Source organism: Melospiza georgiana, chromosome 1, assembly GCF_028018845.1.
Source record: "Melospiza georgiana isolate bMelGeo1 chromosome 1, bMelGeo1.pri, whole genome shotgun sequence".
NCBI lineage: Eukaryota > Metazoa > Chordata > Aves > Passeriformes > Passerellidae > Melospiza > Melospiza georgiana.
In genome coordinates this window covers 67,819,154-67,836,740 of record NC_080430.1, presented here as the reverse complement: position 1 = coordinate 67,836,740, position 17,587 = coordinate 67,819,154, and the positions used below count along the sequence as shown (strand labels likewise).

General features: G+C 41.8%; 1 protein-coding gene across 1 annotated transcript; it reads left to right on the top strand.

The window, feature by feature from the left end:
* The first annotated feature begins 263 nt into the window (after nt 1-263).
* SMIM13 (small integral membrane protein 13) lies at nt 264-12,290 on the top strand. The gene is made up of 2 exons (XM_058039552.1): nt 264-424; nt 8,889-12,290. Exons 1-2 carry the CDS (start codon nt 349-351, stop codon nt 9,080-9,082), a joined length of 270 nt encoding a protein of 89 aa, XP_057895535.1. The 5' UTR covers nt 264-348; the 3' UTR covers nt 9,083-12,290.
* The last annotated feature ends 5,297 nt before the right edge of the window (nt 12,291-17,587 follow it).

Genomic DNA, 17,587 nt, shown 5'->3' with positions numbered 1-17,587 from the left:
CGGGAACTCTGCCCCACTCGGAGCTCCAGCCACCGCCTCGGGGCTTTACCCCACACGCCGCTCCCCCCGCCCTCACACAGCCTTCACCGCCCCCGCCATCACCGCCGTGCCGCAGGGCGCACTGGGACTTGTAGTCCTCGCTGGCGGGGATTGCCCTTCCGCTGCGACGGCTGCGGAGGAAGACAAACTACAGCTCCCAGCACACCTCGCGTACCCCCCGCGCCAGCGCGATGCTCCGCGAGCACCGCCCCGCCTGGCCGCCGGCTCCTCGGCGGCGGGAGGAGGAGCAGGAGCGGGAGCGGGGCCGCCGGCCCGGCCCGGGTCCTGCCGGCTGCCCCCGGCCGCGCCATGTGGCAGAGCGTCGGGCTGACCCTGCTGGTGATCGTGGCCACGCTGGCCTGCGTGCTGCTGTTCATGCTGTGCGGTGAGTGCCGGGCTGCGGGCGGCGGCTGCCAGCCCGGCTGCGGCGGGCGGTGCTGGTGCCCCCCGGCCGCCCTCGCAGCGCCGCGCCGGGCTCGCAGTCTGTGCTGGTTCCTCTCGGCTCGGATTGACTGCGGGAAGGAAAAGGGCACCGTGCCCCGGCCTGTGGGGGAGCGTGTGTGCTGTGCAGCGCCCTCTTCTCTTTGTTCCCGAGTCGTTTCCAGCCTTGAGGTGCTCCCAGAGCCTTATTCGCTGTTTAATTCGCCGTTTTCTCTGGAAATGAGGGCTTTTTTAGTGATGGGGCTCACTAAAAAAAAAGCAGTCACCCTGTGCGGCATCTACATGCACGGGTCTGAAATGCCAGTGAGCGCAGGAAGTAAACTTGGGACTGGCATCCCTCACGTTCTGACATCTGTTTGCTAGAATTGGCTGAAGACAGCTCTTAGAAGGTTTTTCCTTACGTGGATGGAGAGGGAGAGGCCAGGGGGGATCTCCTCAGCCTCTACAACCACCTGACATGAGGCTCTAGTGAGGTCCATCTGCTGTGCACGCAGTGAGAGGCCCAGGGGAAATGGCCTTAAACTGAGACAGGGGAGATTTAGAGTAGATATTAGAAAATATTTTTTCATTGTTAGAGTGGTTGGGGATTGGAACAGGTTGCCCAGGGAGGTGCTGGAGTCGCCATCCGTGGAGGTTTTTTAAGATGTGGCGCTGGGAGATGGTTTAGTGATTTAGGGGTTACAGTGGCAATGCTTGGTGAATGGTCGGACTGGATGATTCATCCAAGGCTGTTTTTTGTAAAATTCTTTTTATTTTTTTAGTACACAGAGAGAAAGGTTATTTCAATGGAAGGGATGACTTGCAGGTCTTTTGGGAGTTCCTGGAAGGAATCAGCAGTGCAGTGTGTGAATGTTGTGGTCAATATGGAGAACTTGCAGCTCTCAAAACAAACAAACAAAAACCACACCAGCAAATTCAAGCTATGCCATAAAAGGTGATGTGAGGCTTGTGAGACTTACAATCACTTATAAGCCTACCTGGCACCTTGGTGACAGGTGTGTTTACAAGGGGTATCTGAAAAACTGAGGGAGCAAAGTGAAGACTGATGTTTAATAGTTTAAAAAATGCTAATCGTTGTCAAAATGACAAAGCATTGTGGAGAGATTTTGCATTATCAAGGGACTGGATGGGGATATGGGAAGTGAAGTCAAGTGTATGAAGTAAGGCATGTAGAAACTGAAAGTTTTACACATGTAATTTGTGTGGAGAAATATAATGGAACCAAACTGAGCTGCTATTATCCCAAAGAAGGGATTAGCTGAAGTAATTGCAAGCATTTCTCCAAAATATCTCTGTAATCCTTTGTAGCTACCAAACAGGCAATCAAACTTCAGAAGCCTGAAATAGAAGAGAAAATGTCATTATGCTGCTATAGGAATCATCCATGTGTCTGTGTCTCACACAGTGTATTTTCTTGTTAAAGTGTATTACCTCATTAAAAAAATGAAATCCTAGTTTCTTTTTGAAAAGATAGGGTTTCCATAGCAATTCTTTGTTGGAGCTGTGAAATTATTCCTGCATGAAGAAGCTCTAAACAGGTTGGATCTGTCAAGCCTGGAAAATAGGTGACTGGAGAAGGGGTGGTGGTATATCACTGACTAGCAAGTCAAAAGTGAAGTGGGAAGCGTTATGAAATGTCATCATTGCAGAGGAGTTGGAGTACATGAAGTTAAATGGTCAAGCAACAGGCTGAAAACAAAAAATTTTCTTTTACACTATGGGGAAATAATTTGCAAGCTCGTTAATAAGGAATATTTTGTATGCTGAAACTTCTGCCATTTAAATTCCTGGAAGAGAGGTCAATGTCTTGGTCATGATCTTGGGTGAGGAAATCTGTGAAATGCTGATAACTGGAACTGCAAGGCTGTACTTCACTTGGTCTCATGCTCTTTTCCTGCATGTCCTGTACTGTCTGTTGTTACAGACTAAACAGTGACCTGAGCAGACCTTTATTCATGTTTCTCTCATGTTTTTCTACCCTCATTAGGTGTTGACTGGCCACTTTTCAACTGTTAGAAGATGCAGCCTGGTAATTGCTAGGGCTTTTATATAGAAGTATGAATACAAGATCTTTGTTTACTATCTTGCTGAAAGTGTAATACAATTGTGCAAGCACTGTTCAAACTCAGAAACAAGCATCGTTTTCCTCAGGCCCTTCTGCCTTTGTCTGTATATGACAAGTGGAATTGGAATGCTAAGCTTTAACTTTGGCTGATAACATAATCATTTGCCTAGTGATTTCTTGGTTAAAGAAAGCAGAAGCAATGAATAACTTTATTTTTAAGTGGCTTGTAAATAGTTAAGCTTGTTTGGAGTTACATATTGGACATTCATCTTAAATTCCATAAATACATTGCTTTGAATCCTTCATTGTATTTTACTTTAATCAGTGTCAGACTTTATAAAATGATTGCTAAAAGTCACCTAGATTTCAGGTGTACTGAACACAGGAAGCTGATACATTAATTGGGTTTTTTGGGGAGGGAATTGAACTATTACCATGCTAGAAGTGATTCAGTGGGATTTGATAGGGATTTATAGTATTTGTAATTATTTTTTCATCACTCAGCATTTATTAATTAATTAATATTGGTTATACCACTTAACTTCTCTTGCACAGAAAATATTCAAGGAAAACAGTGTCAAGAACACTACTGGGAAAAAAAAGAGTACTTTGAACTTAATTGTTTATCTGTGCTAGTGACAGGCAGTTTCCCTGGGAAGGCTGGAAAAAGTAGCAACATCCAGGTGAGAAGGTGGCAGAGAAACTGCCTGAGTGCTGTGTGGGACAGGATGTGAGCAAAAGCCAGCCAGTGAGACATACAAATTAATGGACAAATCTGACACAGGAAGGGCTGGATATAATCTGGAGTAAGCCTGATCTGATGATGAAGATATTTTCCAGCAATCTGACAAGACGTGTTGAAACAGCCTTGAGAGAAAGGGTCAAGAGTGTAAAGAGCTGGGACTTGGATTTGAATGGCTCATAAAAGAACTCATGGTGTGATTGCCTGTAGAGAGTAATAAACTTAAATATCCAGGATCATGTGGATTTCTGCTGTACCTCCACATATAATGTCATAAGGGCTATTAAACAATGAGTAAAACATTCACTTTACCTTTTTTTTTCAACGTGAGAAGACAAAATTCAGAGCACAAATTATCAGAAGTTATTTTGACTGGTTCTTCAGCAATGTGAATTAGGCATTTATGTCTATAAATGTACTTTGAATAAATGACCCGATTTTCTTTTCTTTAAAACATGTCTGAATGCTGGCAACTGCTACTTTCAGTGTTAATCTGAATTAGTTGAGAAGCACGAGAGGCTTGCAGCTAGCATTTGTAAACTGATCACATCTGACACAGAAACCACTGAGGTACTGTAAACACAGCAAATTTTCAGTTGCTCTTTTAAAAGTGGAACTAAGATAACTTGATCCCACTTCTTTTATTCCCACCTTTTCTGATTTTCTTTTTCTGGTGGTCTTATTGCTGCTTTTGTGTATTCCATGTACCTCTGAGATGGGAGGAACTTGTGCATAGTCAAGGATATAGGATAAAATAAAATACCAGCCAAGGTGAACTCTGGTACTGCTTACCTCTGTGTATTTTTTCTGTTTTCCCAGTGTAGCAATGCATGAAGCCAAGTGAAATTGCCAAAGTGCCTTCACTGGAACAGATGGAAGCATTCATCTCATTTGTCAAAAGAGGCTAATGAAATGCGGGTTGAGACATACAACCTTAAAATAAAAATCATGTAACTCTAAGTGCTGAAATGAATGAGTGGTTCACTTCAGAAGTATGAGTTCAGTTGCAGATGGGAAAACATTTCAGCCCTAAATTCTGCCTGCATAACTTTTCTTTAATGCTTTGCTTAAACAGTTTGGTAACTATCTTCAAGGAGTGATTCTTGGGAAATACCTTAACAGATGAGGAAAATCATGCTTGATTAGACCACTCGTAAAGAGAAAATATCCTTTAATTTGAAGTTGAGTTTTCAAACAGTTGTAAATGGGAGATGAGAAGAGGGCAAATTTCCTTTTGCTCAATCAGCAAGTGCTAGTGTTGCATTAAGTGGGAGCAGGTTTATGGAGCTGTGCAGAGCCAAGCACCATGTCACCAGATGTCCTCTGTTATCCCAGTGTCAGAGTAGTGCTTCCTTCAGGCTGATCCTCTCCATAGCAAAGCTATCCACTAGGGCAGTGTACGAGAGATGCACTGTTTCAGAGATGTGCATGAAGTGACTTGTGCATGGTTGCAGGAGTTATCTAACAGAGCTCAGAGAAGAGCCTTGTTCTCCCAAATTGCAGGTTAGCATCTCAAGAGCTCCATGCTTTTTTTTCCCCTTTTTTTATTTCTTTTTTTTTTCTTTTTTTTTTTTTTTTTTAGCTGTAGCTGTTTAGGATTTTCTGCGATGGATACTTCAGCATTTGAATATAGGCAACATTCACCATGGTGATACCCCAATTTTAAATTAGTACCCATGTTCTGGCATGATAGGATCCTATTTTCAAATCAGTAGGGACAAAGAAGTAAAATGATCTTGCAAAACTACACAGGAATTGCACAGCAGTGTCAGAACTGGAAGCTCAGTCTTCTCTGTGCTGTTATTGCAGTTACTGCATCACCATCCTGCCTTTCTTGGTTTCATTTCTATTTCACATAAGAAAGATCAAGTTGCTTTTACTCAGTGCTCCATATTAACCCTGGGGGTTTTCTTTTGTTTGCTTCTCCTGATTCAAATGGAAGAGGAAAATGTGCTCCAATAAAGAAAACTCAGCTGTTGCATACAAGGCAGTGAAAGGTGAATGAAGTAGATGGGCCTGAGACTTGTTATCCCTCACTTTTGGAGTGGGAGTAACTTTGTAGTTGGATCACTGTTTCTTTCTCCTTTACAAAGAACTGGGAGCTGATGTGGGAAGTAACAGAAAAAGCAGTTTTGATGAAGTTTAGTCAAAACATAAAATCTGTTTAACATCTGAATTGCATGGATGTTACCTACATCCTCTATGAGTTAGTCAAAGGCTTTGACTCACAGCCCCACCTTCACAAACACATTGCATTGTGATTTATTAGAGGGGGGTTGACATACTGATGGCACAGTACCAGATGTGTCTTTGCATGGCATCTGGCTGTGGCATTTTGAATTGAGGTGGTGGCACCCAGCTTTTAATAAGTACTAAACTCTGCAAGGCTGGGTGCTGCTCTTTTGCCTAGCTGCTGGTAGCTTAGATTTTGTAACACTGAATTCAGGTATGTGCTACATCAAGAGCTGGATCCCCTGCTTTGCACTGTGCTGATGTATGTTTGATCTGGCTTACTGCTTTGAGAGGCAACTTCTTTCACCAGTTAGTGTAGAAATATTATGTGTTATAGTCTGTGTGTCATCACTGCTTGTTTGCTGAAGGCAGGTTGTGGGTGTGCTGTTTGGCTTCCACAGGCTCAGTCAAGCTAAGGATGATTTTAAAAGGTAAATCAAATAGCTAAAGAAAATAAAGCAAGCACTGAAAGAGTGATTCTAATCAAATGTTTTGTGTGTGGTGAAGCCAAACCTGCTTCTTTGAGAGCAGCTTACCTGGACAGAGTGGAAGTGTTAGAGGTGCAAACCAATGGTGTCACTTACGTGTCCAGGAAGAGCTCTACAGCAAAAAGCCCACAAAGCAAAACTGAGCCACATACAGAAAGGAATGCCTTGAGATGCTCATTTTCCTTTTCTTGTGTGTGTATTTTAAATTTAAAATTATTTTCTTTTTTTAAACACAGTTATGTAACTTGCAGTTCTTCAGTATGGCACAGTGACGGGTGTTACCATTTTGCAGTGTTCTTAAGAGAATGAATCAGAAGACAATGCATTTTCTATTAATTTCTCAGAGACAATGTGAATCTGCCTCCAGGCTTTGTGTCTGTGTGGTTTTGTTTAATGATGTATTTAGCTGATATTGTTGCTGGAGAGATTTTTTTCTATTCCCAGAATAATTTATTCTTTAGTAGTCCTGTTATTTCCAAGGAAATTCTTATTTATTTAGGGACAGGGAGCCTCAGCTGAAGAGGCAAGTGCAAACTTAATTTGGACAAGTTGTGTTTGTTTTGGGCTTTTTTTTTTTTTTAGCTTTCCATCCAAGCTGGGACAGTAACTAGAGCAAGTGAAAGAAATCTTTCTACTTTGATTACTTTATACCTAAAGGTTTCTGGTACAGGCTAGGAGACCTTGTGAGGTTTTTTGTTCTGGTTTTCAAGCCTGGTTGCCCTCCCACTAATGCTTTTGGCTTAGCCTTTTGTAATTTTCTTTTCAACCCGCTGTCTTGTGGTTTGTTTCACCTGCCTGTTACCTCTGGTCTGTTTGTTTGCCTGCTAGAAGCAGTTCCCTTGGCTGTTTATTTACACTGTCTTGTTTGTAGTCTGAGGCTAGAGAACTCCAAAATCTTGTTTATGGCACTTGGGGTTTTGGATACTTAGACCGTTCTGCTCTGCTCTCTAACTCAGACCAAACACTGAAAAGAAATTAGTGCTGTTTTTCTTGAGAGTGCAAATGAACTTCCTATGTTCTTTAGTATTTCCCCAAAACACACCCCGTAGTGATTCTGGGTGTTAAGTAACCTGTTTGCAGTGATAGAGGAAGCATGTAGTTCACTTTATTTAGCGTAAGTTAAAATACCTCCTTTAATGGGATATCTATTCACACCAAATATACTCAAGTCAGGCTTCTGAAAAGTGCCCTAAAACCCTTCTGGGAATGCCCTGAATATTTTTGCCTCATCCTCCTCCCTCTCCTCTTTCAACGGAAGCAACCTTCAAAGAGCTGCTAGCTCAATTTTTACTTCTAGTTCTGAAAGAAAAGAGAAACCAAACCCAGCCATCTACCATCAATTTTTTTTTCTAGGTGCAAGGGAATGTAATACATTTGCGGGACAGCAGATTCTATTTAATCATAAGTCATTTAAGGGGTTAGGTATTCATGGGAAAGAAAATATTGTGTAGGTTCTAGGAATTAATTTAGATCATAAAAGGTTTTCATATAGAAGCTTTTCTTCAATTTCCTCAGGAGCAGAGAAGTTACTGAAATTAAAAAACCGCAGGATGTAAAAAGTATTCCAGGAAGGAGGAGAAGGGTGGGATCTTGTTTTTGTCATAAGGAGTGGATTGCCTGTATTGACTCTGATTATAGAAGAGGAAGAAATACAGAGGTGCTGTGGTTATATAAGTGTTATTTATTTATTTATTAGTTAGTTGGTAGTCTTTCTCCCCCCTTTCTACTATGTCGTGTTATCCATTCCCAGAAGTCTGCTTCTGCTGGAAGCTGTGTAATTGGGAGGACAGTTTTCCCTAGCTCTGTAAAACAGGGCTCTTTATATCTGAATAGGTCAGCAGTATAGGCTTGAATAGCTGGCAAGACCTTCTAAACAGAGAATGGGAATATTAAATATATAGCTCTGTGCAGGCAGATGGGTTGTGGTGTTGCAAACGATGTTTGTATAGCATTTATTTTCAATGAGCTGTTTAAATTTTGCTCCACTTAACTGTATTTCACAGAGAAGTTGTATTCCTGTTTGGTGGGTTCTCTTAAAATGAAGATTCTGGCTTAGGTTTAGATATATTTATATCTGCTTTTTCTAGTTTTTTTGGCTACCGGTTACAAAAACACTTAGACAAGACAGAGGAGGAGGAGCAGGTGGATCTAAGTATTTTTTAAGATAGATTCTAGAAATGTGGCCATCTCAGCTTTTTATTTGCATAATTTTGGGATCTAGAGTATTTTAGCAGTGGAGCAGAACATAGATTTACTGCAGAATGTTAATTTTACTTAGTGGGATTTCGGCACGATGAGGGATCTCATTGAATTTGGGGGATGTGGTCTTTTAGTGAACATAAGGAAGACCTTGTCCATTTCAGAATAGGATTTACTATAAATTATGATATTAATTTGAGGCTCTGAGTAAGTGTGCTTAATACTGATTATGTAATGCAACTTTTAAAATGTGATTTCCAGAATGGAATGTTTGCTGGGTGAGGGGAGAAATTCTAGTGCTTTCACAGACCCTGTGTAATGAATCCTGAGTCCTTGTTTGAGATATAACCACAGGACTTCTTTTTTTCCTGACCATTAAGACCCTTCTCTGTGTGATGGTGATCACCCACCTGCTTGCTGTGGCAGTTCAGTTTGGAATGTGTAGGGCTTTTCCTGGAGCTTAAATGTTGCTTCTGGATGAGGACGAACTTGACGAAGTTGAATTGGTTTTTACAGGACTGTAAAAAGGAGTGGATGTGCTGTGGAGGGCTGTTGGGGGTGGCAAATAGAGGATGGGAGCTGATCAAAATTTTTTTTTCCCTTTGGTGATACACTTTGCCATCGAGCTGACTATCAATTTGTATGAAGTAACTAAGCAGTATCTCTTTTCTCTCTCCTGCAGGATGGTATGTGGTCTGGCAATTGTTCCTGTCTAAATTCAAATTCCTGAGAGAATTGATAGGTGATACAGGGTCCCAGCAGGGAGACAACGAGCCTTCAGAAGCCGAAACTGAACAGGAAACTCCACCCTCGCCTCAGAGAGGGAGGCAGAAATCGGCTCGGCAGCGAAGGGCACCTACGGAAGACACGACTTAAAGTATCCACTGAACTTCTGCGTAAACTGTGAATGGGTCACACCTCTGCACTGGGTCCTTCAGTGGTGTGACCTCACTGAGAAACTGGCCTGAGGTACCATTGATCCCTGTGGACCTTTACTTCTGAGCTACCAATGGATGATGCTCCTGCAGTAGAGGTTCGGGGAGGGCTTCGGCAGCAAGTCACAGAGTACTGGAAGAAGGGAGGGGCAGAGAGAAATCTCCATCACAAAAGTGCTGAGCTCCTGTATCTCCAGTCTCACGTCTCAGCACGCAGATGAAGAACAGGTCCTGGACCATAGGCTTAGCCTTTGCATTAGTCTGAACATAGTAAATATTTCAGACTTAAAATAGTTTATAAATTATTTTTTCTTTACAGCACTGTAACTACATATAATGAAATTGAGTTTTATTTCCTTAGCTGTATATGAATATATATATTTTTTCAACCTTGAGAAAGCATGTGAACTAAAAAATCAGTTGAAAGAATATCCTGCTTTAGAGTGTATTCTAAAGTGAGATTTTAGTTAAGTTCTTGTATATATAAAAAGTATAAATGAAATATGAAAAACTCTATTAGGTGCACTTGATTTGGAGGTTTTTATTATCTCCTCTTTTTTAAAAAAGGAGATGCAAAGAAAGCAATTGGGTAACAAGACCTTTTTTCTTGGTTTTGGTATATAAGAAGGATTATAGTTTAAACAGTCCTGCTAGGCTTCTGAATGTTTTTCCTGAACCTTACTCCAAGTCCAACCTGTGCTGAAGACAGGAAGGTGTCTGGGTTATGCACTGCTCACTGTTTAATATTCTGAAGTGTCATCTTTGGTATTTGGATAATGAGCCCTTCTCTTAGCTCTCCTTGTACACCTTAACGTCAGGTGTTTGGTATCTAACCTAACTTTTTTTCCTTGAAGCAGTTAAGGCTCTCTTAGCAGTTTGTCAGATATTGCTGGGACACTCTGACAGTGTTCCAGCAGGGAATTCGATACCTCATGTTTGCTGGAGGACTTACAGATTTTTACCAGTAATCAGCAGTTGCTCCTGTTTTCTCTGAGGATGAGTTCTGCAGCTGTTTTGACATTGCACTTCACAACGAAGTGCTCCACTTCCGTGTATCTAGGAACTCTGAAGATTGATGCATGAGATTTTGTAAAGATGAGGAGCATGCATGTAACCACCTCTGTGTGTATGAGAGAGAACTACCAACAGGTCTCATCTTGAACAGCTTCAGTTTTCTCTCAAAGTTTGGATATGTGGTAGTGTTTGGATCATTGTTCCATGTATAAAAACTTAATCAGGACTTTAAAATCGATCTTGTATTTTTAGCTGTTAAGAAGTTTAAACCTGTGGCTTCCAAATTGTGGTTTGGTTCAGTTATATGGCTGAAAGCAGCAGCATTTAGGTTTTTCATCAAGTAGGCCTACATCTGGGAAAAGAGCACTCTGTTAGTGCCTTTATGTTTTAATTTGTCAGTTTTGGATAGAGATCAAAATCCAATGAGGGCCATTCACTTCTTAAAATCATTTAGATGTTTCGGTATTAAAATATGTAAGACAGATCAGCCCTGACTTTCGTTTGGAGTCCAAAAGACTGTTTCATTTGCTAGCATGTATATATTAAGCATAAGGTTATGTTTTGAAGCATGATTAGGCAGTGCTATGCACATATCCTGTAAACATGTTGAAATACTGATTGTTTCCTCCTCTGTCTTTCGTGCTGGCAAGGGAATGTCTAATGATGGTTGATTGTTTTTTCTTTTCGTTTTTTTTCCTTTAATTAGTAAACTTCCCATTTATTCAAACTGAGCAGAAGCAATCAGATTCTATTCCCTGCTGCTTCCAGTTTGCCTCACATAACTTAATGTCACGATTTTCTTGTGTGCTTATGTCTTGTCACATGGTGAGACTTCCAGCCTAGCAATGCTAATCAAATACTGGGACAATTTTCTGAAGAAATTAGCATCTTTGTCTTAAGCTTTGCTAATACAGCTTACAAATAAACTAGCTCTGTACTGACATAGGATATTGACACTCCACTGCACTTCACTTTATCTAGACTTTAGTGTACAGAAGACAGCAAAAGGCTGAGGTCTATAGCGTCCCTGGCAAAGAAACAGTAACTTAGTTCCTGCTTCTAGGAGCTGTGAAGAAATGTGAAATTATGGCAATATATATGGCTAGTTTAGGGTAGCTCTGAAGGTGCAACAATCAAGACTCTGGAGCAAGATAATGAAGGAGAAATCCATATGGGTTTGAATGAGGACACTGGTCAAATATGCAATAAGATGGACATGAAACCTCTGGGTAGCTCATCTGCTCTAGCCAAACAATTTCCTTCTCCCCTCCATGCCGTCTGTAGATGTACATTTCACTCCCCAAGTTATTTTCAGTCTCTTTCTTTTCTTAAACAGCTGATGCTATTTTTTTAATGTTGTGACATAGCTGCCAATAATGCTGTCTCCCTAGTGTGTAGCTTTAATGATCTTACTAGTAGCAGGCCAAAGGTATATAATATAAAGTGGTTTGGAAGAATTTTGAAATGCTAATGTGTTCTGTCAATGCTTAATTTTTCTTGAAGGAAACCGTAGTGAAATCTTTGTATGGGGCACTTGATGCAAACGTGTAAGAGCGAAGCTGCGTGTGTGGGACATGTGCTTGTGATAAGACCTGGGTTGTGATTGCTGGCAGTCCAATATACTCATGTCTTCAGGTGTTCTTACCAATGTCCTTCTGAAATGTTATGGTGGGTAAGCACTTAACTTTGAACTCACCCATCCAAGTCTGAAACCTTATGAAGGCAACAAACAGGTTGGTCTTGTTTTGTTTAGTGGGATCTATTTTTAAATCGATTGCCTTATTGTTGCAGCCGTTATCTTGAATGTATTTTGGGTTCTTATTTTAAATACAGTCATATCATCTTTGTTGCAGGAGCTATGTAACTTTGAATAAGCAGTAATTTCCTGTGTTGTATGTGACAGTGTTGCAATTTGTGATCACATTGCTGCTTAATATCAGGTTTTACACTGAACTAGACCTGTGTATGTCCTTCTGTTTCATTTGGAAATGACCAGCATAAAGAATGTGTTCAGTGTGGTCATTTGCTTCTTCAGTGTTACAAAACTGTACCTAAAGCTTCTGTGGTTGTCTGTTTTCATCACTACTGTTCTTTTAACTGACTGCACAGATGAAAAATAAAATAACCAGTCTTGATATGAATGTTTGACCTGAGTGATTTTCTAATTACATTTTTGAGTGGATTTTGTCTGTAGAATTAGACTGCTTGTTTGAGTGTGAAGCACTACAAAAGAGGACTTGTCAGAAGTCACATTCTAGCTGGTGTAACACCTGCAGATGACTTCATTGTAGTGGGCAGGTTTGTGTATATCTTTTCGAGTAGTTGTTAGTAAATGTGGTTTTTCTGCCTTATACCTTGAAAGTTGTAATTTCATTTTAGCAACTAAAAAACCCAAAACAAACAACAAATTCCCCAAAAAAATCAAGCCACCTCCCCACTCTGCTTTTTTTGATCTAAGACTGGTTGTAGACTCTAGTTTTTCCTAATGTGTCTTGATGAAGTAGGAAATTCTTATTTTGGAAATGAAGGTGTATAGGAGAAGGAAGTGAAAACATGCTTCATCCTTTACTGCTTCTGTTGAGTAAAATACATTGTATCCTGGGTTATTTTATTTAATAATGAGACATTAAAAGATTTTGAAGGAAAGTCTGAAATATGAGAGAACAAACTGTTCTGCTGTTGTTCTAATCTTCTTACTTTTAAAAATGGGCTATTAACAGAGTACTGCAAATGTCTTGGTGTTATGTGACTTGAGCACCTGGGTCTTTTCACTGGGAAAGTTGGATTTGTATGTGGTGGTTTGTGTTGGGGGCTAATATAAGTGAGAACAATCAGTGAAGGGCAACTGGTGTCAAGTGCACATGAAACATGTGGTTGCTTTTCTGCTTTGGTGCTGATCCCAATGAACCCCTTTGTGGCCCATTCCAATGGGATGAATGAAGGTGCCATTGAATAAGTTTGCCTCAGGTTCCACCAAAAGCTGTTTTAACTTGTACTATGGGTGCTCATGTGCTGTCAGGGGTCTCCTGTGGCCTTGGGTGTATGTAATTAAAATACACAATCTTTATAAAATATAAGCAGTGTTACATCTTGTTTGGGTTTTGCTTTCATGAACATTTTTTTTCTGTGATCAGACTGGAAGTTGGCAGTGTCAGTATGCTGAGTTTTACGTTAAATGTTAAGGACATGAATATTGTTGTGTTCTTCATGTTGACCAGAAGCTCTTATGTTTTGATCATCTGTGGGTGTTTATAATCACAGTGTTATCTCTGAAAGTTGGATGGAAGTGAGACACTTTGGCACTGTTTCACAGCACCTGGGAGAAGGCTCTCATCTGGTGTAGGGCTAGTATTCATGTCTAGCAGTGTTGGACTCCAGGAATTATTTTCACAAAGGGGGACAATGTGATCCAGTACATCTTGGGCTTTATTTTCCGTGTTTCTATCCACAGGGCTCATTTTCCATAGCAGGAAATGAATAGCACAAATGTTCATTTAACTTTGGTAGCCAAGAGAATCTAATATGTAGGGAAAGATGGGGTAGGGCCATAATGTGGCCACCCTGGTCACTGTCCAAGTATAGAACACATAACCTACTAATTGTGGTGTACCTGTCTCTGCTGGCTTGTTTTGAGTCACTGCCACCGTGACTCGTCCCAAATGCTGGCAGGGTACTTGAACTGAGAAGGGTAAGAAGATGTGGGATCTGTGGCCTGAGAGGTAGTTGCCTGTAAATCTTTCTCCCTGGGTCTGGGTGTGCTGAACAATTCAGGCAGCTGACTTCGGTCCACAGTCTATTAAAACATCCATCCTTCTATGCAGGTAACAGTCAAGTTTCAAAATGAGAAGTTACATGTAACCTGTGTCTTCCTCAGAATGCTACAAAGGAGAACACCTTGCTCTATGTCACGTCAATTTCCTCTCCTCTGCACTAGAGTACTTTACCATCTTTTTGGGGGAGTCTAAAGCCTTCTGGCAGCAAATTTGTTTGTTCGCAAGTAACACAGGCTGTGGCTCAAAGCAAGTTTTGCTACAACTGTGCTAAGTTGTACCACTGGGGCTACGTCAACACTGAATTTTTATTAAAGTCAATCTTTAACTCCCTAACACAGTGCCCTGCTCCTTCTTACTTAATGACTTTATCAGGAGCCTTCTGTCTTTGTGAGAACTTCTTGTTTATTTTTGGTTAATTGCAGTTCCTGTGGCAAATGAATCTTTTGAAGCTGTTGGTCTTTAACGTGTTTAAAAATGTTAGGCAACTTCCTTGTCATGGTGGAATGCATCAAAATCTGTCCCTGCCCACCACTTATTTCCAACATTGGTGGTCTTAGTTTTTAGAAATATAAAGAGTTGGTCCCCTCAGGTTCTGGAAAGACCCTGCTTTGAGAAGATCCTCAGGAGAAGCAGAAGATGCTGCCTGGTGACCTCTGGATGGTTGCAAGAGGGCTGAGCTTGGTGCAGCTGTCTGCAAGGCGTAGGCAGAGGATGTGCTTAGCTTGGACGTGCCAGGTCTGCAGCATCTCTGCAGTGATGATAATTCCCTAAAGCCCTCTCGTGGTGGTGGCTGGGTGGCACCACATCTGCTGTGACTTCCGATCCTGGCACAGCTTGATTTTTGGTTTTCCAAGAACAGAACCAGTCTGACCAACCTCTGGTGTCAGTGGGTTGGGGGCACATTGACAAACACAAACCAGCATGAGTACTACAGCCACATGGGGAAATGTTTATCTATCCTTCAGGCCAGCAGAGAGGCCATGTCATGGCAGGGAGCTGTGAATTTCTCTTTATGGCCCTGATTTGCAGGTCTTTTACTGAATTTCTTTGTTAGCCTTTCTATTTTCCAAAATCATAGAATCACAGAATGGTTTGGGCTGGAGGGGACCCTAAAGATCATCTAGTTCCAACCCTCCCTGCCACGAGACAGGGTTGTTCTAAGCACCATCCAACCCAATATTTTCAAGGATGGGGGGCACTGACAGCCTCTCTGGGCAAAATCACAATGTTCATTTAACAATTGTGGCACTGAAGTACTAGCAGTGACACTTTTTGCAGCCTTAGTTTTACATTTTCCAAAAGATTCACATATTGAGGGTGTAGACTTGGTTTTGCTTTTCCTTGTCCCGGCTTCCAGGATGTCCTCACGTTTCTCCTGAGCCCTCAAGTGATGTCATGGAGAGTGGAAAACGCTTATCCCTGAATTGGACACTGCAGTAAATAAAGAAATAGATAGTAAAATCCTGGAGGCTTTTGTATCCAGTTTGGGTGGGGAGAGCACTTGTCACCACTAGATGGCACGGGCCGCCAGGCTTTGGGGACGGGCCCTCCTGGCAGGACCGATGCTGCTGAGCTCCTTTGCGGGTGCTGTCGCTTTATTATTGTTATTGTTATTATTTTAATTAATAGTAATTCTGCTTTTGTTTGGTGGGATTGGGAAGTACAAGGGCAGCTGCTTGTAGGTATTGAGCCTGGTTGTTGTTTAGCTGTATACTGTGTACCTATGGGAATGCATGGAGCCTTGAGTCTAAGGGCACTGGTGCATTGCTTTACTTTGTAAAGGAAAGTGACCTCAAAGCAGTCTGCTTCAGGAAGAGAGGTCTCAAAAGTGCCAAGAGAGGTCTGTTTTTCTGAACTCTCACCGTGCTTGAGGAAGAAAAAAAGCCTACAAAACACACCACTTCTTAGGGTTACAAACATACTGTACCATTGCCTGCAGCAGCTTAGGAAAAGTATTGGTTTTGTGGGGTTTTCCCCCAGTCTGATGGCAAGGGAAAGCTGCCCGCTGTCCAGATCTCTTCAAAAGCAGTTCTTGATGTTGCATCCTCGTGCTTCTCACAATTATTGAGATGCGATGTGACATTCCATCCCATCAAAGCTGGTGTAAATCCTGCTAGTTACTGAGCAGGTAAAACAAGTGCTTATGATCAGCTTATTTTAAAACCTTCTCCCAAAGTCTAATATTAGTATTAGTCCAATAGTCGACTACCATTAATACAAAATATAATATTAATAGCACAATATTAATATTAGATTTGGGGACAGAGAGCCTGTGTAACATTTTCCTTGCATTAAAGACCAAAATTCTTAAGAAAAGCTAGTGGATAGAGATATGGTGGGAGCCTTGTTGAGTTGTGCTGCTGATGACTCTGTATTCAGGCTAAGGGAGGAGGAAGCACTTTGTTGCACAAAGAGAAGGACTTCGGAGAAAGTCAAAGGGCTTTGGAGAAATGTATTTTCCCCTTATTGAGTCCCTCATTTATTACTCAAGGCTTACAGTGAGTCCCTGTTAGCAAATCTAGCATTTACACTTAGAGGGTTGCTGGCATTAAAAACAAGGGGAAAAAATTCTTTTCTTTTTTCTTTTTCTTTTTTTTTTTTTTTTTTTCTTTTTTTTCAGTCTGTGTGGCTTGTCAGGGAAATTCAGGCTTATTCCAGCTGTGTAGGTGTGTGCCTGAGGACATCTGCTGCTTGGGTCTGAAGGGCTGCTGCTCTTGTGTTAGTGATCTCTAGTGCTTGCGAGACTCTCCAAGTCAAAACTGAGATGAAATGCTGGGATTAAAAACTGGGCTGTCTGTAACACCAAAGCAGGGCTGAGGGTGGCACTGGCTCTTGCACCACCCCTCTGCCTGGCAGCTGGCAGCTCCATGGGGAGCACAGATGCCACTGGAAAGTAGTGGCAATGCTCTGGACCACTGCAGCTGTGGCCACCCACCATCCTGCGGGAGTGTGGACAGGAGGAAGAAGCCTCTGCCCTGTGGCCAGCAGGAGGAAGAGCTGAAGCCAGCCTTTTGCATCTGCAGTGTTTAAGGCTAAAGAAGACAGGGCTTCTCTTTTTCTCTTGGCCAGACTCCAGCCCGAGGCTGACTAGCCAGGAGCTGACCACAAAAACAGAAAATACTTTAGTCACACTGTATTTTCTCCATTCTCCAAGACCCCTGCTCTCAGTTCATGTTAGGTGAGATATGCTTGTCATCAACACTTTAACCAGGGCTGGTGGGTGCTTCAGAAGTAATTGTGATGGAGAGAGTGTGAGCCTGTCCTACGGAAAGGAAGAAAATGTGCTAGGATGAGGGGAGTGTGAGGGGGCTGGTGGGTTCAGTGCATGCCTCCCACTCAGGAAACACAGCACAACAGACTAAGGACACCATTTCACGGTACAGGTACATGACAGGAGCAGTATCTTTTCTAGGATCACCAAGCACTTCAGTGGTGGCTGCAGCACCAGGTTTCTTGGGATGTCCCAGATGTGGATAAACACTTCACACAGTAGGTAATGAAAACCTGCAATCTGCTGCTGCAGGATGTCACAAAGATAAGGCTGTGAACCTGCAGATACCAACTAATAGATACTTCCATGGACAAATCCCAAGTTTATAGGATAATGAGAGGTGTAGTCAGTGCTGAGCTTCCTAACATCCAATATCCAGTGATTGTGA

Excerpts from the sequence above, each read along its gene's own strand:
- SMIM13 (XM_058039552.1), top strand. The coding sequence starts at position 349 with ATGTGGCAGAGCGTCGGGCTGACCCTGCTGGTGATCGTGGCCACGCTG. Across the intron at positions 425-8,888 it reads GCTGCTGTTCATGCTGTGCG|GATGGTATGTGGTCTGGCAA; the intron begins GTGAGTGCCGGG and ends TCTCTCCTGCAG.